The sequence below is a fragment of the Halichoerus grypus genome, chromosome 5 (assembly GCF_964656455.1).
Source record: "Halichoerus grypus chromosome 5, mHalGry1.hap1.1, whole genome shotgun sequence".
NCBI lineage: Eukaryota > Metazoa > Chordata > Mammalia > Carnivora > Phocidae > Halichoerus > Halichoerus grypus.
In genome coordinates, this window is record NC_135716.1 from 29,405,279 (window position 1) to 29,432,434 (window position 27,156).

General features: G+C 33.1%; 1 protein-coding gene across 5 annotated transcripts in view; it reads right to left on the reverse strand.

Moving 5' to 3' along the window:
• EMC2 (ER membrane protein complex subunit 2) overlaps nt 1-27,156 on the reverse strand; it is a 54,518-nt gene that overhangs the window by 23,092 nt on the left and 4,270 nt on the right. For all 5 annotated transcript variants that reach the window (XM_036075761.2, XM_036075762.2, XM_036075760.2 and 2 more), the window contains exons 2-9: nt 24,918-25,031; nt 24,349-24,413; nt 21,560-21,645; nt 15,698-15,755; nt 7,209-7,294; nt 6,999-7,058; nt 1,397-1,478; nt 476-586 (exon numbers count right to left, since the gene is read on the reverse strand). In XM_036075761.2, coding sequence (XP_035931654.1) covers nt 476-586; nt 1,397-1,478; nt 6,999-7,058; nt 7,209-7,294; nt 15,698-15,755; nt 21,560-21,645; nt 24,349-24,413; nt 24,918-25,031 — 662 coding nt within the window. The remainder of the gene's footprint in view (nt 1-475; nt 587-1,396; nt 1,479-6,998; nt 7,059-7,208; nt 7,295-15,697; nt 15,756-21,559; nt 21,646-24,348; nt 24,414-24,917; nt 25,032-27,156) is intronic.

Here is a 27,156-nt window from a genome sequence, read left to right on the forward strand (position 1 = left end):
TAGAAATATTTAATTACATGCTTACCACAATTTCCAAGCTCTCTTTTGTACCATAAAAAAATTTTAATTTGACAGTAGAGATTTTTTTTGCTAATGTCTTTTATTGCATAGTTTAAAACTATGTCATACAATTATAATTTAAGGTAAGAAATACAAAATAATGTTGGGCATAAACCCAAGAATATCAAAACAATTAAGATACAAATTATGGTTTTGTATCTGTTCCTATTTAATAAAAAGGCAGATTTAAATTCTGATACAATAGAAGATATTTTATAATAAAATGTCAAATAGTTAGGATGTATTAACATTTAAAAATAAAACTGCCTTACAACCTATTGCTCATATTTAACGAGAGGAAAAAAATATGCTTATCAACAAAATACAAACAAGAGGGAAGTGATTGGATGGGATAGTTAATGGACTTTAAATGACAGACTTCGTAAAATAACATTAAACATGCACCTCTACTCACCATGTAAAGCCCAAACAAAGCTCTCATATTTCTGTTGTTCAGTTTCAGTGCCTGAGCAAAATACTTTCTTGAAAGTTCGAGGTTTTCAAGTCCACCCTGGGTATATTTAACCTGTTAAAAATTGCAGAGTGCTGAAACCTGTTTATTTTACTACTTTGAAATATAGCATGTTTCATCATACCATAGGCATTAGTAACTGAAACAGATATTCTGTAAACAAATGCAAGATGTTAAAAGAATTCATCTTAAAGTTGTTAAAGCTAAAATTTTAAAGCATAACCTCCCTGAAAAACCTATTCTGTGAACATTAAGATCACAGAGTACTTTTTAAAACAAAATGTTGTCAATAAAAAAGCCAATATTAATTTCTTTTTCAGCTGCCTTGCTAATGCCTCACGACTTTATATTTTCTATTAGTAGCATTCTAAATCTATACTTACATACTGAGTTGCCCTTTTCTAGTCACCTTGACATTCATTATTAATGAAATGCTTCTAACCTTATAGCATTCAATTGTATTACTATTCTTAATAGTACGGTAAATACTTCCTACTTCTAAAAATATTGATCTTAATATGAATTTCCTAGAATATGGATTTAAAAATCATAATCATTGTAAATGCCTCAGAAGCCATTAAATGGTGACAACTGTGGCATCATTAATTCATAATTAGGAAAGAAAATATACAATAAAAAATACAAAGAATTTCACTGTTTTAAGTAAGCACTTTTATTTTGAAAGCCATATTCCCATTATAATATTAAAAATGTAAAGCTTTTACACCTACAGTCAGTTTTTATCAGATGTCTTAAGTATTTATATATGTGCCTCACATTAAGGACATATTCTTAGTTCCAAAATAATACCTAACACCAACAAAAATAAAATCATATACAACTGTTGTTTTTGAAAGCACTTACTTCAGCATACTGCTGACAGTATAAGTGGTTGTGTGGATTAGTCATCATTAGCTCCTCTAAACAAAAGGCTGCTTTAGCATAGCTGAAAAATATGAAGAGGAGAAATCAATTTTAAAAGTCACATATACTATCTTAGCTAAAATAAAAATAATTAAAAATAATTTAAAGCAATGCTGGAAAATAATTTTAAAACAGTTTTAGTGATGTTAGATATTTTATTCCCAAAATTTAAAAGCTTCAGTAATAATATACTTGGTATGCTGAATTCTTAAATACAAATAACAAAGGCTTAAATTCTGAGGCAGCCTATGAACAATCAGTAGATACTACATCCTTAAAACTGGGTCACTATTATGACATCCAAACATTATTCACAACACAGACTTCACAACCTTGGATCAGGTTACATATAAAATAACTTCAAGTCCATTGATCACTGAATAAAATAAATAGCTAAAGTGTAAAGAGGAAATAAACATTTTATTAAATACTATCTATTCACAAAAATCCTTTATTGACACCTATCTACCAACATATTCTATTATAAAGACTTTTCATTACTTGTTTGCCAATATGAAATTCTAATGAAGTTATAAATTTTTAAACCCATGAAAAATAGATCAAGTTAGTGGTTTTGATATGCACTCTACTACTATTTCATCATGTGGTAAAGAAACAAACATCTTGCTAAAAACCTGAGGAAAGGACTGCTACAAAGGGCTCTGGAAAAATGGTTTTACATCACATGACTGTAATTCCCCTCAATGTATTTTATAAGTTTAAAGCAATGTGAATATCGCCACTATTTATAGGAAATCCTAAAGAACAAAGGTGTTGTAAAATTTATTTCCAGTGAAAGGTGACGACAGTACCCAACACAAAAAGGCTACCTACAGTTATTTTTGGCATTTGTCACCAACATACAAAGCTACCTGTCTTTACACTAAGTCTGATATACTTACTTTTCAAAATATACATCCTGCAGTTTCACATAACGTGTACTAATAACAGCTAACTTGTATTATTAGTGCTCATTATGTATCATGCACTTCTCTAGGTGTGTTATATATATTAATTCATTTAATCCTACCAAAACCCTGGGAAGTAGGAAATTATCACCATTTTATAGTTGAAAAGGCACACAGATGCAAACTGAAACCTAGGTTGTGCCACTGCAGACAGCCTGCTCTTAACCACTGTGCATACTGCCCCTACGTACTCCACTCAGTGAAAAACCGTGGTAATGATGGCAGTGATGAAGAGGTCAATGTAACATAAAAATGGGTACAACAATCAAACCCAAAGGGCCTGAGAATCCAAAAACACCCTATAGATTACCAAAAATCATAGCATTTTAGATGTATATATACTGTTATCAAGGATCATACAGCTATTTAGCCTTTTTCATTTTTATACCCAAAACCTCACACTGGTTCCTGACATGTGATAGGTATATAATAAATGCCTGAACAAATGACTGAATAGATGTCTAGAACAAAAGTATTATAACTACCTATCTGATATATATTTATCATTCTATAAAAGAAGAAAGTGGTCTCTACCTTAAACACTCAACTTTATCAGAAAGACAGTTCCTTCTAAATATGTTCCTTTTACTGAGGTGATGCAAAAATTCATATTAATGCTAAGAATAAATGTTCTTACAGATTTAAATGGGTTGAGCACAACTGTGACTCTGGTTTTTATACAAAATAAAGTAAGATAAATTAGGCAGGTATGAGTTCCTACTGAAAAATAAATGCCAAGATATTTTTCTCAGAAATTATTCAGTATCACATACAGAAGAGGATCCCTTGCTTCCAATTTTACAAAGTATAAAATCAAACTAATTTTGTGGATAAAGAATCAAATAAACTTAGAGCTAAAAGGAGAAGATGGTCCAATACAGTTTTCTCCAACAGAGGTTCACTCAAGAGTATTTAAACCATATGGAAAGTGACTAGAGTGACCATTTTCTCAATTCTCCCAAAAATGATACATAGCCAATTCCATTACAAATGCATAAAAAAGTTAATTCATTACATACAATGCCTCAATGATTAGAGAATTAAGATTATTTGAATCTATTTAAAATAACTACTAGTATTAGTATGTTAGAGTCAATAACTAAATAAAGTTTCAAAGTTCTTCTGTTCCTCACAAAAGTGTTTGTGTAGGTTACATATCTATCCCTACATTGTTTTATCAACATTATGATTTTTCCTTGTAGGATTTTGATAATTCCATTTGTTATAGAATTTTATAGTAAGGCTGAACCTACAAAAAGGAACCACAGTCACAATCATAATTAATTTATATTATTAATTGCTCCTTGCTGATATAACATCTAGTTTTAACTACAAATCAAATTAAAAAAGTGTCTTTGTTCAAAATACATATTTTTATTTATAATATTGGTAGTACTAATGTACACATCTTAACTAATTTTTTATACTTAGAACAAGTAAAATGTCTCAATATGGTCAAATAGTGTGATATATATCACTGCAATCACTAAATAGAAACCAGAATTTACAAATCAGAAGCAAATTAAATAAGAGAAACTTAAAGATATTTTAAAAAAAGCACGTGGCAGAATTCTATATCCTCTTTAATTCTTGTAACAACAATGAATAGACTTATATGAACATTCTACTTTGGAAATTTATTTGAAGTAAAAATTCTAGATCTATAGTAGCAATGCTGCCTGTGACCTATTATATTTAAAAGAGCTTATTCCTACTTATTCTTATGCAAAAAGAATGCCAAAATGAAAAATATATCTCGCAACTCCTAAACTGCTACATTTTGCCACTGTACCCACAAAACTGACATCCCACAGTAACTTACCTCTTTGCCAAAAACAAACAAACAGTAAAATGAAAAAACCCTACCTACTACAATGACTTGCCCAAATAGGTTAAATGAATTAAATGAACAGATTCTGATTTTCATATAGTTTCAAAAAATCTGGAGATATTTATTTCCACTCACCCTAAACCTGAATATTCCCTCTCTGTTCAATTAGAAAAAATAAATGGGAGGTCATTTTGTAAATAACTAGCTTCAAGACCAAAAAAAGTTTTGTGATACAAGGTAAAAGAAGAGGTTGAACACAATTATCGTTTCCCCTAAAAGGAAATTACTTTTCAGGTGCTTTTTTGTCTTTTTATTTCTTGATTTCTTGGGATTTTTCAGTTCATTTCTCTTAAGTATACATTCAACTCTATCTCAGTGAACTCTTTAGAAACTCAAAGCAAAACTGAACGTGGCCATTACAAGGTGAAGCAAATAATAATAATAAATTTAATTACAGGTTAAAAATAAAGTATGGCCTATTTTAGAACTAAATATAAAACTATTAGAAACATATGCAAAAAAATAAAACTGAGAAAGAAGAAAGAAAACAGAGGTGATATATTTATGTAGTTCTTAGAGGACATAAAGCAATAAAAACTGATATATCTGACTATATAAAAATATGACGTTTCTATAAGTTAAAAAATCAATATTAAAAAGACATATAACAAGGATATATTTGACAAGACAAAGGTTCATATCATTTATATAAAGAGTTATTAAAATTTTTTAAAAGTTGTAACCAATTTTCACCTAACAAAATTTACAGACTAAAAAGAATGATAGCACCCAGTGTTAAGGGGATGTTAATAACTGCTGATGTGAGAGTAAACTGATGTTACCTTTCCAGCGAAGAACTAGAAATGATTTATCAAAACCACTAAAAATGTGCATATCATATAATCAAGTAATTCTACTTCTAAGAATTTAGTCCAAGGAAACAAAATAATTAATACAGAATTATAGTAAAAATGAAAAGAAAAGAAAAGAAAAAAAAAACAAGCTTTCTATTCCCCTAGGAAACTGATTAAGAACACTAGAGTACATTAATAAGATGGAATAATATAAAGCCATTAAAATCACATTGTGAAATATTTATTGTGATAAGGAATGTCTGTCAAAACATAACTAAGTGAAAATCATAAACTATAAAAGATAATTCTATCTTAGGTTTCTGTTTCAAGAGATACTGAAGAAAAAAATATAAATTGTAGATAAGTTAAGATGATGCAACTACACTCAATTTGGTCTTTACTCCTTATTGTGTTTCCCAAATTTTCTTCATTAGGTATCTCTTTAATTAAAAAAATTCTTTGATTAATCTGAAATGTTTTTTAAAGCTTTTAATCACACCATCTTCAAAAGGCACAAAATCATTTTAAATAACTGTCATCTGTTTTAGGGACAAAATAAAACTAATGTTAATTGTTTTACTGCACTCCAAAAACTCAGTTTCATGTTATTTAAATTATATACTATATACTTTACAAATGTTGACTTTAAAGCTATGAAAAATGGAACACCTGAACTAATATAACACTGTATGTTAACTATACCAGAATAAAAATAAAAATAAATTTTGAAAAAAAGCTATGAAAAATGGAAACATTACCATTTAAGCCAAATGCCCTACCACTCTCACATACGTAAGAGAATCCTGAGTACGTTTACATATGTGATCATATAAGCATACATACATCTAATATGTCCGTGATTCAGGAAATAATTTCCTAATGAAAAAAAAAAAAAAGATTCTGACAGCCAGAACACAGAAGAGAACTGAAGAATAGTTCCCACAATACAGTACATATTCATTAAATCACAGCTATTACTTTTATTTTAGCCTCTGGTTTTACTAGAAATACGCAGATAACTACCTTAATTCTCCATTTCACATTACACATATAGCCCTGGGCAAAGCTAAGACATAGTGTCTTCATTCTATCTTATTTCCTGCATCAGCTATTTGTAGTATGAGAATGAGGTTAACTATTCATACACAGTAAGAATATGCACATGAGAATCTGATTCTATTCCCTCAGAAAGAAGAAACGAAACAATGTGATATACTTCAGATTTAGAAGAACTAAGGGGAAAAAAAAAAATCCTGCCTGTAGATGGAGTTTAGCATTAACGCTGCAATATTAGAAAACTTGCACTAAGACGAGGCTAATCCTCTCACACTGGGATTTCCTCCTGTCACTGCATCAATAAAAAAGCTAACAAAAACATTAAATATCCAATAAGCAAGTTCCTACAGCATTCAACATTCTTGATCATTCCTGGTCTTTTACCCAGGCGACAGAATGCTTCTACTTTGGAAGAGTTGATTCTCTTAATACGAAGGCTAATAAATGCATACAATTGACAGAATTTTTAAACAGCAGGGAGTATAATACTCTTTGTATATTAGAACAATTTAGACTCTAAAAATTCACAATTTTGAATCACTAAAAATAGCCTTAGCTCAGCAAATGCAGACCTTTCTAATTCCAAGGAATCCATCTGTATTTGAAAAAAAAACTTATCTCTCAAACAAAAATAATTTAGCAAAACACAAATGACCTAATTAAAGCAATTCACATATTATAACCAGACAACAAACTGATGATTTTTCATTTATTTATTTTGTTCATTTAAAATGACAGGATTCATATCCTCTCACCTAACTTTCAGAAACCAAGTCTTCTGAACTTATATAATAGTGATAAAAACTGCACTCCTACTAAAATTTACAACTTACTCATGTTCATTGATATAAAGTTCTGCAAGTTCATGCCAAGCTTCTTGGTCCCCAACAAATCTGGTGAGAGGAAAAGGGGGGGAAAAAAGTGTGTAGATATTCTGTAAATGAACAGCATGGAGGCAAAAAGGAAAATCAAATGCAAATTCCATTTTAATTAAAAAAGATTTATCAGAATAACAAAACACAATCCTCTTGTAAGACACTCACTGTTCCAGATACTCATTCAGTTCCCGAATGGCCTCCACATTTTTCCCCTGAGCTTTTCGAATGGCAATCTTACGCTTTCTTGCAGCCTATGGGTTGACATTAATAAAGGATTAGGCCCTCATGATTCCCTGGGTTTTTGTAAAGAAGGTAATTTGACTGTGCAAATTATTATCTCAATGCCAGTGAAATTCCATTGTAGAACTACTGCTTAGTGGGAGTTTATAAACATACCCCATGACATCCCACTGGGGAATTCAAACATTCCTCTAACAATCACATATGCTTTACTTTTGATGTACACAATGTATGCATCATTTCATTCAAATAAATAACCATCCAGATTCTGATAATTACAAGCCAGCAGGGAATCCTAATCTTTACCCAGCCTAAAGTCCTTTACTCTGTCTCATTCATAAGATTTGTATGTTAAGAGATAGAGGGATAGTGGAGATTAGGAAAAAAAAAATCTCACCATGGCCACACGAATTATAAAATATAGCTCCTAATAACTTTTTTCACAGTTTTAAGAGAAATAACTACCTGTAAGTCTTTCAAGAATAACACAGGACCAGAAAAAAATATTTTATAAATAGACAAAACATCTAAACTTGCATTTTAGTTTTTAAAATGATAAATATAAATATCAGTGTCATTGATTTATGCATTCATCAAATATGTACTGAATATCTACTGTTTGACAGGTACTGTGCAAAACAATGAAAATATGAGGATAAAAAAAGAATAGATAATTCCTCATTATCTCATGAGAAGCTCATGAGAAAAAGACACAGCAAATAAAAAGACAATGATAGAGATATCTAGGGTGTCATGCAACATGGAGGAGAGCCTAACACAGGCTGCGGCAGAATGGAGGAGGTGTAAGGGCCAGAAGCAAAGAGGGCCCCAGATGTGATACCTGTACTGAAATAGAAAGAACAAGGATACAGTAAAAAAGCAAAAGAGGGAATTGTTTGAAGGACAGGGCATAGATGGAGGAACATAGAACAAAAGTAAAGAAGACAGCAACAGTGTGTGTAATCAATATTATCCATTTGAGGCTGGAGTTAACAGGGACTGGAGGGCACTATGCAAATTATTAAATTTGTATCTCTTCCATCTCTGTTTAATTCAATGCAGATAGCTAAGCAATAAAACGAACAAAAGCTATAGCTAAGTTAAGTTTATTAATTATGAATATGATTGTTATTGTTTTATATAATACACACTCCACAAGATGTAGACAAGGAAAGTAAAATGAATGGGGCCTCTTTGACAAATGGAGCTACCTGTCATGGGTGGAAAAGGTGGGGGTTTTTCTCTGAAAAAGTGAGAGTCAAAAAATCAGAGAGAATCAAGAGACTCCCAATAAATAAGACCATGAGTGATATTTATAATAACAATGATAACATTTTGGCAACAAAAAATGAAATGTGTTAAAAAATGTATTATCCTTGATTATTCAGCTCATGCCAAAGGCCTAACACAATGCCCGCCAAATGGTAGGTACTCAAATATTTTTGGAATAATTTCACTATGTACAACAATGAAAGTGCCATAACAAATGTACCATTTAAAAAGCCTCAAGAATTCAGAAAGAAAGTAAAAGAAAAGCTCTAAAAGTAACTCAATCCTAAAGACTTTACAAAGAATATTAGACTTCAAATGAGAGTCTTCTCCCAAGTTCTTCTGAAAATAGGTGATGGATAAATTAACATATAATTAAGAAACTAATTTATTTTGGATATATCATATCTAATTTCACCAATCCAACATCATTTGAAACATTTAACTCTTTATTCCTTTCATTTATCATAATACTACTTCTTCTATAGACAATATGGTAGAACAGAGTCCACATTTTAAAATAAAAAAGACAAGAAACAAATCCCAACTCTTGGCACTTACCAGCTTTCTAACCAAAGGCAAAAATACTACCACATGCTGACATAAGAACCAATTTTTACTTATCATGATACTTTTAAATAAGCATTACAGAGGGATTTCATTTCTGGCCAAGACGGGATCAGATTTACCCTCTTACCTGAACCAAACAAAGAACTAGATTAAATACGCAAAATAATTTTTAAGGCACAGGACAACAGGCAACAAAGAACAGTGATCCCTGAGGGGCTGGAAACAAATGAGGTGAGCCCTATTTTTATTGCCCTGGCTCATCACTGCTTTGAGAGAGTTTCAGGGGTCCTGTGCAAGAAGAGAAAATCAGGTTGAGTTCAGTGGACTCCGTGAGTTGAGAAGGAGCGGAGAGCTCAGGAAGATTAAAGGCTAGAGTTTGTAGACATAGCACTGGAGAAGAAAGAATACAGAATAAAAACTCTAGATTCCCCTTAAATCTCAAGGGCTTCCCTCGAGTACTCAGCCTTGTACCGATCAGTGCATGTGTGTGAAAAAACTACCCAAAGCCAAGGAAAGAACCACCAGAAAAGTTTAGGGGGAAGTGTCTGGAGCTCACATAGGGCTGGGAATAGTGCCTCTTCCTACCAGCCAGACTGGAAAATGCCATGATTCCTGTGGCACTGGCTAGAATACCCAAAAGGATGTAATGGGGAGTAACTAGCTAGCCCTATAAGCACTTTCTGGACCTCTCTAACAGAGACCCAAAGGATCAAATTGTTTTCAAGTAACTTAATTATATCCCACAAGAAAGCTCAAGAACATATTTTGGGAATATAAAAATGGAAAAGAGCAAAGAGAACTTTTGAAGATGATAGTTTTGTTCACTATCTTGACTGTGGTGATGGCTTCACAGGTGTATACAAACATTAAAACTTAACAAATTGCACACCCTACTTAAATATATGCAGTCTATTCTACATCAATTATATGTCAAAACAGTTTTAAAATAGTATTAATTGGACTAAATGTTAAGTAGAGTCTTGAATATTTATCAATTTCCATTTATTTCTTTCTTATAGTTTTTTTTTTTTTTTCCTGTAAAATATGTCAATGTTCTGAATTTTTCTAAATGTCTCATTTGGATCAATCTTTGCAAATGTCAGTTTAAGTCTTAAAAATGAAAACTGTTCTACATTTTATAAGTGATTTTAATAACAGAGTTAGAATTCCATTATAAAATATAAAATATTAATGACCATGAACAAATCTTCATCAAACTTGCTACATGCCTTCTGTAACATTATGTACAAGGGGGCTACCCAGCAATTCTTCCCGAAACTCTTGTCATATCTTAAAAAATAAGGTACGGGGTGGGGGAGTAGGCGGGGGGAGGGATACTACTTAGGAAAGGATTAAAGGATTAAGATCTACCAGCAAAATACAATCTACATCTCTCCCTACTGCAGATTCTGGGACCCAGAAAGAAACAGACCATTGGCCAACAGAAGGAAAGCAGTATTCTGGGTTCTTCCAGGGCTTATGCCCATGACCGTGGGAAATGTGACATTCTAAAAAGCATCTTCACCCTTGGCACAGAGGCAATTACATCTAATTCTAAAACAAAACTTCAAATATTTGATAAATCACAATAGGCAGTTCACAATTCAAGGTAAAATCTGATCTTTCTGAAATATGAAATTCAACTAAAAAGACAGTAATTAACATACTTCCTTCTGAAAAGTATTCATTCAGCAAGTATTCACTGAAGGCCTACCATATGCTAGGCATTAGTTCATGCAATGGACATAATTTTTTCCCTCAAGGAGCTTTCAAAGGAAGAAAAGCCTACTTTTATTTTAAAAGCAAGCAAACAAAAACCTGACTGGTGCTTAGGCAACCTAAGGGATAAAAGCTCAGTGAACCTAATCCAATATTTGACTCTCACAGGTTAATGACTGAAACTTTCACATTTGAAAGTTACCCTTCTAAAAACCATTCACGGCTAACTAATTTTAATTGTTTGTGTACTTTCACTGCAAAATATTCTTTCATCCATTCCCTATCCCTTCCAATTCCACTTGTCCTAGGTTTAGACCCCATAATCTCTGGCCTAGGACAGAAGAGCCTCCAAATTACAAATTATTTCATCTCTGCACCTCCTTCAAACTATCTCCCATATTATTAACAAAGTTCTTTCTAAAAATATCTGGTGGTATTTCCCTAATCAAAATTTGACTTTATTGTCCATTTTCTTTTTTTCTTTTTAGAGAGAGCAAGCGAGTGTGTGAGAAAGGGGCATGGGGCAGAGAGAGAATCTTAAGCAGGCTCCATGCTCAGAGCCTGACACGGGGCTCGACCTCACAACCCTCAGATCATGACCTGAGCCGAAATTAAGAGTCAGATGCCCAACAACTGAGCCACCCAGGCACCCCATTCATTGTCCATTTTCTAAGAATAAAAATTAAATTCTGAAATGTCGCATACCAGATTGTTCACAAATATAGGCCATCTTGTTGCATCTCCAGTCACTTTGTACAATGAACCAATTCAGACGTATATTGTTCCTCAGAACCCCAATTTTTCTCAGAGGTCAATGAGTAGGGAAGAAGGGAGAGGTTAATATGTAGAGCACCAGAACCATGCCCTTTCTTCGACAAGAACAGAAATAAAATTTCATTTGAAAAACATATTGAAGGAGGCAGTTAAGAGAAATACAAATGGCTTTTTAAGCATATTAAAAGATATTCAACATCACTCATAATGCAAATTATAACAAGATCATGTTTTTTACCAATTAGACTGGCAAAGGTTAAAAACAAAAAAGCTGATAGTATACCATGTGGGAGGATACAGGAGAAGAAGCACTCTCATTCCACAGAAATAAATATGGATAGCTAAAAAGCCTTTGTGGAAGGAAATTTGGTAACATCTATCAAAATTTAAAATGCATGGATCTCCAGACTTAGATTCCAGAGGAGGAATCCATCGTACAAATGACATTCACTGCAACACTGTACCTGGGAGGAAGATATCAAAATCAACCTAAGGTTTATCAAGGGGGACTTACTTCAAGAAACTGTTTTTCAAGAGACTGTTTTTCATACATCATGCAACACAATGCTATGCAGCTATTCAGAGGATGTAAGGATGTGCTAACATATAGCATGATCTTTACAACGACTGCAAGGTAGAATATGCCACCATTTGCATTTCCAACAACTCTCTCTGTAAAAAGGGATACACTGATACACAAGTGCATATTTGTGTGTGCACAAGGGAAAAATCTCTGGAAGAACACATAAGAAACTGTTAATAATGTTTGCCTAAGTGAAGGAGGATGTGAGATCAGGGGTGAGAAGAAAGACTTATTTTTCACCATATATTCTTTTGTATTGTTTGTAATTTTTAACATGGGTATGTATTACATTTTCAAAAAAATATTTCACAACCTTTTAAAAATAGATGGGGGGAAAAGTCCATTTCAGCATCCTCCCTAAAGAAAATTTGAAAACTTCCTTTCTAATCACTTTATTCTTTCTTCCCTAGGTAGACTTTGTACTTAAATAGTGCCAAGGTTTCATTCATGAGATAATGAGGACATTCCCCGGTCCATCATCTTTGCTTCATTTCAACCACACTCATCCTTGAAGGCCCGCAAGGCTCAAAAATCACACAAAAAGTGACTAAAAATTTAACAGTCTATTTTCAAAGTCCATAATCTGCTCACTACACCACTCTGCATCCCTAAGTACAAGGTCAAGTGGGTGTCTAATTTGTTCTATTCCCAGCACACTGTAAGCACTCAACAAATGTTTTTTTGAAAGATTAATGAATGCATAGGAGAGGGAAGCAGAGCTCCTTAAAACCTGAATGAACAACCTCATTTCTATACTGGACATCTAGAAACATAGAGGCACAAGACCAATAATAGAGTCATATGATCACTTTTATACAACGCAAAGAAGAGCTACAGTGTAAAAGCTTGAATTATAACTATGGATGAGGGTGCAACTAGACTTTCCCACCTTTGAGGTAATACTTTACAGTTGCTTTGAAAAAAGAAATTGTGATGTCTTCCACACTGCCACTTAACTGTTTATGTAACTGAATTCTTCCCCTACTAGACTTAATGAGCTCTAGGTCATATATAGTTTTGTTATCTCCCTCAAAGTCTACCACAGTGCTTTCTATGGATACATTGACAGAAACTGTCTTCATTCTTAGTAACACCAACATTCTGGTGGCTCATGACAGACACTCAATAAACATTTACAGAAGGACAGAAGGGACTAAGGGGACATTAGATAAAGACAATATTTAATGAAAGAATAATACATTTAGCAAAGCTGAATTTAACCAACTGAGCCACCCAGGTGCCCTAGCAAAGCTGAATTTAGTCACCTTGTTTTAAAATGTTTACCTAGCAACTAAAGGATTTAGTTACTACCACCTCTTACATGGTCTATGAATGAAACCATTTGGGTTTTTCTTTTAGTCAATCTTAGAGCCATAGAATATGAAAAGTACTACAAACACAGAGAAATAATTACATATTATCTTAGAGCCTGAAAAAGTGAAATAACTTATTAAAAATATCTCCAACTTAAACTAACACAGAAGTAAAATGTTTGACTCCTAATTCCAAGAAAATAAATCAAAAGTTATTGACTTTTAACCTGGTATTAAAAAAAAAAACATGAAACAAACTTTTTTCAGAAACTTGATTTCATATTTTCAATATTTGGCTACGTGAAAAATGAATACCTTTGAAATTGTAGTGAAGTCTTATAACTGAAATAAGTACATGAGAAAAGCTTCAGGAAAAGAAAAATGGTGCTATTTTATTAAAACAGGTGGCAAGTGATTAGGATAGTTAAGATTAAAAAAATTATTCAGAACTTTCCAATTTTAACTCTTTTATTGGAAATATGTAGATAAACTAACAGAAGCTCTATTTTTGATTTTTTGTTTTGTTTTGTTTTTTAATAATGGATAGGCTTGCAGCTCTGTCAAAACTTTTCCTTGAACTTTGTATATGCTGAGAAGCCTCACAAAATAATAAATACTTGTTATTCAACTATCTACCTCTACCTTCCCCCTGCCCCCCCCAAAAAAAGACCTAGGAAGTTTCCAGAGAAAATTTCCCTGGGATGGATAATATTAAAAGCAAAAATCTAAACCATTTCACTATATATATATAACCACACTGTATAACTTACACAACATTACTTGTCAATTTTATTTCAATAAAGCTGAAAAAAGACTACCATTTAGGCAACAGATGTAAGTATTACCACAGAGTATCAGAAGGGACAAGCAGAGATCAGGGATTTATGACCAATGAATGCCTGTGATAAATGCTAACTGAATATTGCACACTTAGATATTAAATAATTGCCCAATATAGCATAAATAATTTACTTAAATGGAGCAAAGTAACTAAAGTTCAATTATCAAGTATATTTGCATCTTATAATCCATAATTATACATTAAATGGCTTTTTAAAAATGTGTATTTTTAATGAAACACTTGCCAAATAAGAGAAAACTTTCATGTATTTGTGTTGTGTTAATATAACAATACCTCCTTCTATAAAAGGACAAAACAAACCCAAACTGGTTTTTGTTTAAAAATTTTAAAAATATGATTTTCTTTTAGCAGGCATGTGTGTATGGACATAATAAAAAAAACATTAAAATGCCTGATATGTTATCTAAAATCTCTCTAACTTTTCATTGAGTAGAAGGTAAGTCTGAGGAAAGCCATTATGCAAAAATAGTAAACTAAAATGTTCTCAAAATTAAAAAAAATCTTCAGGGTATTTTTTTTTTTTAAGATTTTATTTATTTATTTATTTGAGAGAGAGAGAGAGAGAAACAGCATGAGAAGGGAGAGGGTCAGAGGGAGAAGCAGGCTCTCCGCTGAGCTGGGAGCCCAATGTGGGACTCGATCCCAGGACTCCGGGATCATGACCTGAGCCGAAGGCAGTCGCTTAACCAACTGAGCCACCCAGGTGCCCCTCTTGAGGGTATTTTTAAAACAAAAATACCACATAGGTATATTTGGAACAAATAATCTGCCCAATATACTGATATACCTGTTCAAATCAGGATAAAGTAAAGATGTTATCTTATGGGAAACACAATATACATATTTCTTCTTTATACATATATACATATATGAATATATGTAAACATGTATATTACATATACCTATATGCATTCCTATTCAAGTATAAGGCAGAAAAAAGCAAAACCAAATCAAAACACCTTTATTAATTCCATATACCAATTACTATGACAACTTCTCTCATTTTTCATTGAGACAACTAAAATATAACTAGGCAAACAAGTTATTTTATCATAAACTTCAAAATACTACAAATCCACTGAGCTCTGCTGGGCTTTTTTGCAAACACATAAAATTCTTTCTTTCTAAATTTCCACTAGTTCCTAATAAGATATCCTATGACTCAAATTTCACTGAAGAGTTTTAAGTCTTTTAAAAATGTGGCCCAACATAAAGTATTTAAAACCTGGTTTCATATGTATTTTTCCATTATTTCAAAAACTGAATTAATTTCATCTTTTAAAACAAAATTTAGACAATCTTCAGGGCAATTCAGCTAACTTACAGTGTTAGTTGGATCTTCTTGTAAAATTCTATCATATAGTTGTATAGCATCATCATATCTATATAAAAAGAAAAAAAATCAAGAATCATTATTTTAAATTTTAGTGACAAATAGTAAATACAGAAAAAGATTAAACTGGCAGGACTTTAAATGCATTTAAAATTGCAATCCAAGTCTCTTCTGATCTTCATGTAACAACAGATATTTGCTACAGTATCATTTTTTAAAGAAAATAATTCACGTATAAAGTATTTATAGAAAAACTTAATATACTGATTCATGAACAACAACAAAAAAAGAGATGAACAAAAATGCACTGATTCAATCTGGCCTAAATACAAAGGTAAAAACTAGCAACACAAAGATACCTTTGTGGTCCTAGGTATACCTAGAATTACAGCCAATAAAGCATAAGAACAAGTTTAATTTTAATAAACAAATCCATAAGGAAATGATCTGTGATTTAATTCTCCTCTTTAATGAATACTTATGATAGCTTTTCTTAGTTGAGTTGGTTCAGTTCAATTCATTAAGCACCTGTTAAATATACACCTGAAATACACTCTCCTGGGTTACAATCTTATAAAGGAAATAGTTAACAATTTATCAATGAAAAAAATAATCAAATATTTCAGCATATGACTAACAAGCCAAAATAAACATTATGTGATAGGGAATCAAGGGGAAGGATACATCAGAAATCACATAAAGAACATCATATACTCTTATATTTGGGAATCTTGTTTAGGGTGTAAGGGAATAACTGATTCTGAAATTCCTTCCTAACAGTATCCATAACCCTAACTCTACTCCAATCAATTTCTCCATTTCTAGATACAGATCTTTAAAGAAAACAAAGAACAATGTTTAAAAACTTTCACAGCAATGTTTCCAAAACTAGGAACAACAGCTAAATTCTTGAGATCTATTCATAAGTTTCCTAATTTTTTAATTTTATATTTTTCTCTTAATGATATTCAATATATGAATATTCTATTATCATTACAATGACACATCTTTTAACTAAATACTGCCCCACAATTTTAGTGCCCAAGCCTCTTTGTGATTATGATCATGCTAGTAGGTAAGACTATTTTAACTGTAGCAGAGAACTGAGAAAAATAAAAGCAGACTTAATTTGTAAATGTGTTCATACCATACAAAGACCAAATAGCATCACTGCACACTAAGTCAATCAGACTTGAGTAGTTAAAATTAAATTAGTTTGGACCTCAAACTACACATGGTAATATAGAAGTATGTTAGCCTCAAAAGAGCCTGCAACTAAATGGGGAAACCTAAAATAAAATCATTAAATAGTAATAAAACAAAACAATGAAGTATATAAATAAGGACAAAATAAATGTTATACAGCAAGGGTTCTCACAAGACAGAGTACATGAGAATCCCCTGGGAATCTTTTTCCAACTACATAATCTCTGACAAACACACTGGGAATAACAGAAGATAATAGGAAACCATTCATTTCATTAATATAACAATAACCTGAATTTTAGTAGTTTTCTAGTTTTGGGGGTTTTTTATTAGAAAACCTACATTGTTTTTATAGTTGTACAAAAACTATACACATAGTGGCACCTGGGTGGCTCAGTCAGTTAAGCATCTGCCTTTGGCTCAGGTCATGATCTCAGGGTCAGGTCAGACTCCCTGCTCAGCAGAGTTTGCTTCTCCTTCTCCCTCTGCCCCTACCCTCAGGTTATGTGCTCTCTCTCTCTCTCAAATAAATAAATAAAATCTTTAAAAAAAAAGAAACTACACACATAAAGTATTAATACCTAGTTTTATATTTAAATATATTTAAGTTTTACTATAATTAAAAAATAGTAAGTTCTGTAAAAACTGTGATGGTTAATTTTTCTAACTGAGCGTGATGAGTATCAACTTGACTGGCCATATGGTGCCCAGATTAAATACTATTCCTGGATATGTCAAAGGATACTTCCAGGTGAGATCAGCATTTGAATCTGTGGGCTCAGTAAAATAGATAGCCTTCCCCAATGTGGGTGGACATTACCCAATCCCTTGAGAGCTTGAATAAAACAACTGCAGAGGAAAGAGGTGTTCACCCCTTTTTACTGCCTCACTACTTGAGCTGGAACATCTCATCTCAACTTCTCCTGCCCTTAGTCTGGAATTTACACCATCAACTCCCTGGTGCTCACGCCTTTGGACTTGGACTGAGACTGAACTACATCACCAACTTTCCTGGGTCTCCAAGTTGCAGACAGCAGATTCTAGGACTGCTCAGCCTCCATAATTGCTTCATAATAAATCTCACCCTCTCCCTATGCATCCTTCCTCCCTCCTCTCACCCCTATATATGTACAGCAATATCTTCTTGGCTCTGTTTCCTTAGAGAATCCTAATACACTGAAGGTCCACAAGAATTTACCTTTAGTCAGCAATGTTCTCAAACCTACTTGTCTATTCTCCTGCAGGGCTTCTTTTAAAAGAAAGATCTGGATTACACCTCTAACAAAGTGATCTCTGTTAAGTGGGGAGTAGGCAACTACATATTTTTTTTTAACATGCCACAGATCACTCTAATTCAAAGACACATAGTAGTCACTTTAAAAAAAAAAAAACCAGCAAAACCTTACTGAGTAAAATGATTACATGAGTTTCAATTAAAGAGTAAGGCTTAAAGAATTAGAGTTCAGTAGGTGTCTTAGAAAACTTGACTTAAAAATAAATTATTGTTACCATATCAATTTTTTTGGTTAGAAGATGGGTAGAGGGATAGTAACTATTAAAATGTGTGCTTTGAAACTAGTACCTCTCAAATCTTTACAAGTTAATTTTAAAAATCATTCATCTTAGCACTGGGTGTTATACGCAACTAATGAATTATTGAACATTACATCAAAAACTAATGATGTACTATATATTGGCTAATTGAATTTAAATAAACAAAAACAGAAAAATAAAAAAATCATTCATCTTGGACTCTGGGATGTGTTTGGCTATTCACACATTTTAAGAATGCTCTAGAAATTTATACTATTTGAAATAAAACAAAAAGTGATATTAGAGTAGAACACTGATTCAGGAACAGTCCTTTGTAGATTTCTTCCTTCTGTCCTTTGATTCAAAATTACTTTCTGCTAACCTAAAATAATACTATTTTATTTATTTTTCTTTATCTATGCCCTTCACTTGCTTACAAAGACAGTCTAATGGGATTAAACTGTATATATACACAAACACATAAGCTAAGGAATAAAGGGATTAAGAAAAATTATATCAATACATTCTGCTTACTAAAAGCTACTATGATGTACAAGTTAACTCTGTCTTACCTAAAACACCAAATTAAAACACTGATGAAAGAAACTGAGAAAATCAAAAGATATCCATGCTCATGGATTGGAAAAATACTGGTAAAATTTTCATACTACCTAAAGTAATGTAATGATTCTGTGCAATCCCTATCAAAATTCCAATGGCATTTCCCACAGAACTAGAATAATCCCAAAATTTGCGTGGAACCACAAAACACCCTGAATATCCAAAGCCATCCTGAGCAATCAGAACAAAGCTGGAGACATCATACTTCCTGATTTCAAATTATATCACAGGGGCGCCTGGTGGCTCAGTCATTAAGCGTCTGCCTTCGGCTCAGGTCATGATCCCAGGGTCCTGGGATCGAGCCCCACATGGGGCTCCCTGCTCCGTGGAAAGCCTGCTTCTCCCTCTCCCACTCCCCCTGCTTGTGTTCCCTCTCTCACTGTGTCTCTCTCTGTCAAACAAATAAATAAAATCTTAAAAAAAAAAAAAACTATATCACAAAGGTATAGGAATCAAAACATTATGGTATTGGCATAACAACATAAATTAATGTAACACATAAATTAATGTAACAACAGAAAATCCAGAAACAAACCCACACATACATGGCCAACTGATTTACAAAACAGAAGCTAAAAATATACAATGGGAGAAGGATAGTTTCTTCAATAAATGGTGTTGGGAAAACTGGACAGCCACATGCAAAAAAATAAAACTGGACCACTACCTTTACACCACACATAAAAATCAACTCGAAATTGATTAAAGACATCAACATTAAGACCTGAAATAGTAAAACTCCTAGAAGAAAACATAAGCAGTAAGCTCTCCGATGTCAGTCTCGGTGATGATTTTTTAGATTTGACACCAAAAGCAAAAGCCAACAAGAGCAAAAATAAAGAAGTGGGGCTGCATCAAACTCAAAAGCTTCTGTACAACAAAGAAAACATTCAACAAAATGAAAAGACAACCAAGACAGACATACAGGTACATGAAAAGGTGTTCGACATCACTAATCAACAGGGAAATGAAAATCAAAACCACAATGAGCTACTACCTCACACATATTAGAATGGCTATTATCAAAAAGACAAGACATAACAAGTGTTGGCAAAGATGCAGAGAAAAGGAAACCCTTGTGCACCGTTGATGGGAATGTAAATTGGCACAGACACCATGAAAAACAGTATGGAGGTCCCTTAAAAAATTCAATATAGAACTACCATTTGATCCAGCAATTCCACTTCTGGGTATTTAACCAAAGGAAACAAAATCACTATCTTGAAAAGATATTTCCAACCTCACGTTCATTGCAGCATTATTTGCAATAACCAATACATGGAAACAACCTAAGTGCCCATTGACAGATGAGTAGATAAAGAAGTCTGACATAATGGAATATTATTCAGCCATAAAAGAGAAAGAAATTCTTTTATTTATGACAACTTGGATGGACCTTGAGGGCATATGCTAAATGTAACAGTCAAACAGAGAAAGACAAATACTACATGATCTCACATGTGGAATCAAAAAGAACACAAACTCACAGACACAGAGAACAGATTAGTGGCTGCCAGAGGTGGGCAGCGGGGGTGGGCAAAATAGGTAACAGTGCTCAAAAGGTACAAATCTCCAGTTATAAAATAAGTCCTGGGAATATAATGTACGGCATAGTCACTATAGTTAACAATACTGTGTTGTGTAAGTGAAAGTTGCTGAGAGAGTAAATCTTAAAAGTTCTCGTAAGAAAAAAAAAAGTATAACAATGTATGGTGATGGATATTAACTAAACTTACTGTGATAATCATTTCACAATATACACAAATATCAGATCATGATGTCATACACCTGAAACTAATACAATGTCAATTATATCTCATTAAAAAAATAAGTAACTTCTGGGCGCCTGGGTGGCTCAGTTGGTTAAGCGACTGCCTTCGGCTCAGGTCATGATCCTGGAGTCCCTGGATCGAGTCCCGCATCGGGCTCCCTGCTCGGCAGGGAGTCTGCTTCTCCCTCTGACCCTCCCCCTCTCATGTGCTTGCTCTCTCTCATTCTCTCTCTCTCAAATAAATAAATAAAAAAATCTTTAAAAAAAAAAAAAAAAAAAAAAATAAGTAACTTCTATGCCTCGAATACCTGGAAGGGTACTACACATATGTCATTACTAATTCCCAAAACAACCCTGATAAATTGGTAGTACTCTCATTTTGCAGAGGAATAAGGCTAAAAGGCTTAAATAATTTATATAATGTGCCAGATATACAACTAATAAATCCTAGAAACAGGATTTAAAACCAATCCTTACTCCAAAACACAATCCCATTTCACTAGGCCAGAGATGGTAAATGAATTGCACTCCTGTGTCAAATCCTATTTATTGGGAGTAACGGGCAAGATTTATGCTGAAAAGCACTCTGACACTATTCTGAAGCTCAGTAGCAAAAGATCTTGCACAATTAATGATGTTGTCATGGAGGCAGGAGAACCTATATCTAGACCCCATGTTTGCCATTTTAAAATGGGATCATACTGTTTTTAAGATTCAGTTACCTTTCCATGGCTTCAAATCTCATGCCAGTTAGTCTTTTGACTCTGTGACTGCCAGGGAACTGTCTTCTCAACTCCTGAAGACAAAACTGAAAAAATAATCGGTAAAATAGACTTAAAGAGTAGTAATTACATTACATACACTAAATGGGCTACAAGGAATGGCCTATATAGTCTTCAATGTATCTTCTTAAATCATTTCATTAGTGTACTCTAACAACATGAAGTGAAATTAACTGGTAATGAATAATGGGGTAAAAGAAGAACTCTGAAATTACAGTGGGAGCAACAATCAGTTCTCAGAAACTGATTATACTCTTAACTGGGAAAATAAGCAGGTCATGGGATACACTAATAACTCTTCAGATACTGGCATATTACTCCTCCTTCACAATTGCTTCCATAACGTGTTAGGCCCAACTTAAACGTTTATAACAACTTCCTGGCTTTTAGTTTCTATTATCTAAGCATTCTCTTGAAAAAATTAAGCTCTTTGACAGTACTCCCAAGTCCTGCAAATACTATAACACAATTTGCCCTGTTAATACATGCCCTCATGTATTAACCAATCATTTTGTCAGTACACATACCATGATTTGGGGTCATAAAACACAGACACCAAATCTGGAGAGTACCAATCTCCTTTGGGAGATATCCATAACTCACCCATCAACTTCAATAAATAAAGAATCAAGTATTTTGAGCACCAACTATGTTCTCAGCAACATATGAGGATTTTAAGAGTCTTGGAAGCACTAGAAATATTAAGGATTATAAAAATGGTCCATTCTAGTGCCCCAAAGCATAAGTGACCAAAAAAATACCTTTCACTAGTGAAGAAACTATTAATTAATAAGAAAGTAAGTTATAACATGATCTGGAAATATAGCTTTCAAGTATGTGGCTAAAAATCTGCCACACTAAGAAAAATATTCAAGTTAGTCAAAACTGAAGATGATGTTCGCTTATTTTTTTGACACCACACAAAACTCATACTGTTTGGTCAATTAAGCTGTGTAGGAATTCTGAACATTAAAAAAAATACTGTGTTACAAAAAAAGCTACCATTTAATTTGATCTCCTGCTTTGGTTATCAACATTATCTAATTTGATTCTCCTACTTTATCAAATGGCATTTGGCTACTTAAAAAACAACTCAATATTTCCCTTAAGATGTAAGCTGCCACCTCTGTAAATATTTAAAAGACTATTTCAGAGTTAAGTTGGTTAAGTGTCCAACTCTTAATTTCAGGTCAGGTCATGATCTCGCGGTCATGGGATCGAGCCCCAGGTTGGGCTCTGCACTGAGCATAGAGCCTGCTTGAGATTCTCTCTCTCCCTCGCCCCCTAACTCTCCCCCCTTAAATGGACAGATAGATAGATAAATAAATAAATAAATAGACTCTCATAGGTTCTGAAGGTAATCTAAAAGGTTTTATGGAATATTTTTTTTACTACTAGCAGCTCCACTGAAATTAGATGTATAGCCAACATAACATAATTAATTACCTTGGAAAAAAACAATGCTATTTCAGAGATGCATATATTCTCTGGTATTTCTACTTTCTGTTTGCATGTACTTTCTTTGTGGCTTAAATGAGGAAGTAGCATAAAGTAGTACTTAAGAACTCAGGATTATAAAACAATAGAACAAAAAAGCCAAAACCTCCACTTCTTGATTTATGAAATGAGTATAATGATAGTGTCAAGCAAAAATCAAATTAAGAAATAACTGTTAAGATTAAATAAAGTATGATATAAAGCATTTAGCACAGGGCCTATCACAAGTTTTCAAAAATACAGCTATTATCATTCTTTTATTTTAAAAGCAGTATTAATATTTTAAGTCATATTCTACACGTGTTAGGATTTTCTAATAATTTAAGAGATACATTTACAACACTGCAAAAGAGTATTTAACATTATGTATAGATCTTCCACTTACGATAGGGTTACATCCCAGTAAATCCATGGTAAGTTCAAAATATTGAAAGTCAAAAATGCATTTAATATACCTAATCTACTGAACAGCATAGCTTAGCCTAGCATGCCTTACACATGCTCAGAACACTTACTTTAGCCTATAGTTGGGCAAAATCATCTAACACAAAGCCTATTTTATAATAAAGTATCGACTATCTCATGTAATTTACTAAATACTGTACTGAAAGTGAAAAACAGAATGGTTGTATGGGTATAGAATGGTAATAAGTTTATCAGTTGTTTACCCTTGTGATCACATGGCTGACTGGGAGGTATAGCCCACTGCCACTGCCCAGCATCATGAGAAAGTATCATACCACCTACCATTAGCCTGGGAAAAGACCAAAATTCAAAGTATAGTTTCTACTGAATGTGTAATACTTTCACACCATCATAAAGTTGAAAAATCCTAAGTCGAATCATCGTAAGTCAGTGACTCTCTGTTATGAAAGTCATTCAACAAGCCAAAAGATAAACTTGTTTTAAACTATATGCTTCTTATTTTAAACTCTGTAATAGCATAATTTACCTCTTAACTAGATAATCTTCACCAACTAATTTAACCTCTTCAGTAAAACTGGAATACTAAATACTTCCCAAGATTATTAAAAAGATTTAAGAACATTCCCTGTCCCAAAGTACCTAGTTAGTTTCTCCTATTCTTTTTTTTTTTTCTCCTATTCTTAAAAGTAGCACTGAAAACGACCTATAAAAGCATTCAAATACAAGCCATGCACAAAATTTTAGCTACTTATAATTCATGTAGCAAATTTAAAATAAAATAAAATATAATTAGTTTAAATACCTACCAATGCCAAGTCATCTCGACCATAGTCTAGGGCTGCAATCATCACTTGCTCATATATGATCCAAACTAGACAGAGAGAGAGAAAAAAAATGAATTTAATGTAAAAATCTCCCAAAACAAATTATTCTTCTTGTTTCTGATATCTTAGAGAACGTTACTTGCAACTGAAAATTGATTTATTACATATCTAGAATTAAGAAAGCATCCTTATGTGCTTTCAGTAATGTAAAATATTTTAATATCTTATAAGGTTAAAAAAATCTACTATTATTTAATACCTTTGCTCTTCTAAAAAATTCTTTATGAAATACATTTTGATCAGACCAGGACAATGGCCCTGTGAGCTTTAAAAGAAAAATACCTATTTGATTGCTTCACTACAACCAGCAATTAGAAATCCTTCTCAAAATAATGCATCATTAGACATCCTGAGAAGTTTTTTTAAAAAAGGGACAAATCATAGATTGATATAAACAGCAGGAAAAACATAATAAAAAGATGCTTTAAAAAAAAAAAAAAAAAACTAAAAACCAAAACAGAACACGAGCCAAGCATGAATAAAGAACTTACTATCATCTCCAAGCTTAGAAGCATATTCATTAATTAATTCCTCTCCAACTTCCACAATTTGCTCACTGTTTCGTGAGTTTTCTTCTCTCCATTTTCTCATTTTATCTCGCATTTCTGAAAAAATAAAGTTTGTTATTACATATATATTTGATCAGTATCAAAAAATTGATAAGGAAGTTGAAATCAACTTCTCAGGTAGGGAAAATAAAGTCACACTAATATAAGTCTATGGTATGTCAAAATTCATAAAGCAGAAAACCAATTTAACAAGAGCAACAGATCCTTTAGAAGATTAAAGACCTTACAACTGATGTTACAACTATAAAAGTAATGAATGGCATTGGTCCGTTACAAAGATCCTCTAACCCTTTAAGCAACTATGGATCTTCACTTTTTTGAAGTTACAGACAACTCTCAGAAATTGATAAAAGCTAGAGATAATTTTCCCAGGGAAAAAAAAAAAAACACATAAAATTATACATAGAAATCTCAAAAATCCAAAGTACTCCTGGAAGCTCCTACTCACTCAACAATGTAAAATTTCATAATCAGGGGATCATATTAGGCAATCAGCATTGAAAGGATAGTCATCACAAAACTTCCTTAATAACATTACAAAAGTATATACAATGTATAAAGATACACAACCATGCAAGAAAATAAACAGTGACAGATTCAGAACAAAGGAAATCTTTCGATTATATATACAATAATAAAAATGTAGAGTAAGGTAAAAAGCACTAGCAAACAAGTCACAAGAACCACTTTGCATATTATAAGACAAGAGGAAACAGGAATTTTAATGAACAGCATATTGACAGCAGGAATAATAACGAGGAAGAAGAAAGAGTACCTAATCCAGTAAACAAAAGATCTTTTTCATATAGTTATGGTAGAATGAAATGTCCAATTCGCCAATCACATAGATGCTTTCTTACTCCTACCTCTGAAAATCTAACATATTTATTCATCTGAAGTACCAACTTCTTCCTTCTACAGACACAGATATAGAATAGATTTAAACAGTTAAATTGTTGTTGAACACATGAGTTAAATAAACAATATGCTAGGCCCCTAGAGAAAAAGTATAAAAGAAGCACAAAGGATTTTCACACTTTCGTATGCATTATCTGAGTCCCTATAGCTCAAAGTCTAAAACAAACAAACAAACAAAAAAAACAAAAATCCAAGACAAAAACAGATCCTAAATGATCTGAGAAAATCAAATTAACACACAGTTAATTCCTTCTACTGACAACTAGAAATCAGCTTGACTCTCACTCCACAGAGGAAATAACCTTGCACTGAATCTTACAAGGTTGAAGAGGAAATGGACAAAAAAAAAAAAAAAAAAAGGTCATTCATACCCCACAGGTTAAGGGCTCAGTCCCACAAAACTGCCCCCACTTTAGACAGCAATCACAAGTCAGGGCCACCAATATTTCTGACCAACTGTCTATAAAGTCTAGGGTTCGGGGTGCCTTGGTGGCTCAGTCGGTTAAGCATCTGCCTTTGGCTCAGGTCATGATCTCAGGGTCCTGCGATCAAGCTCCGCATCAGGCTCTCTGCTCAGCGGCGAGTCTGCTTCTCCCTCTCCCTCTGCCTCTGTGATCTCTCTCTCTCAAATAAATAAATAAAATCTTAAAAAAAAAAAGTCTGGGGTTCTCACAACCACCTCCTTAGGTTTGCAAGAATGCCTCAAGGAACTCAGATAAGTGCTTCACTTATTATTATGGATTTATTATAAAAAATACAACTCAGGAACAGCCAAATGGAAGAGCTACATAGGGTAAAGGGGGGGGGAGGGAAGGGAAGCAGAGGAACTTCCATGTTCTCTCTAAGCGAGTCACCATCCCAGTACCTTGATGTGCTTACCAACCTGGAAGCTCTCCAAACACCATTGCTTAAGGGGGGTTATGGGGATTTCATTCCACCGGCATGACTGATCTCCAGATGATCTCCCCTCCCAGGAAGTCAAGGAATGAGACTAAAATTCCAACCTTTTAATCTTGCCCTGGTCTTTTGGATGACCACCCCCCAACCGGAAGCAACCAGCCTCCAATCACCTCATTAGTAGACAAAAAGATACTCTTACAATTCTAGAAACTCCAAAGGTCTTAGAGGCTCTTGTGTCAGAAACCCAGAAAAAAAGACTAAATATAACAAAAACTGTTCCTATCAACCCTATCATTCAGGAAATTTCAAGGGTTTAGGAGCTCTGTGACAGGAACTAGCGACA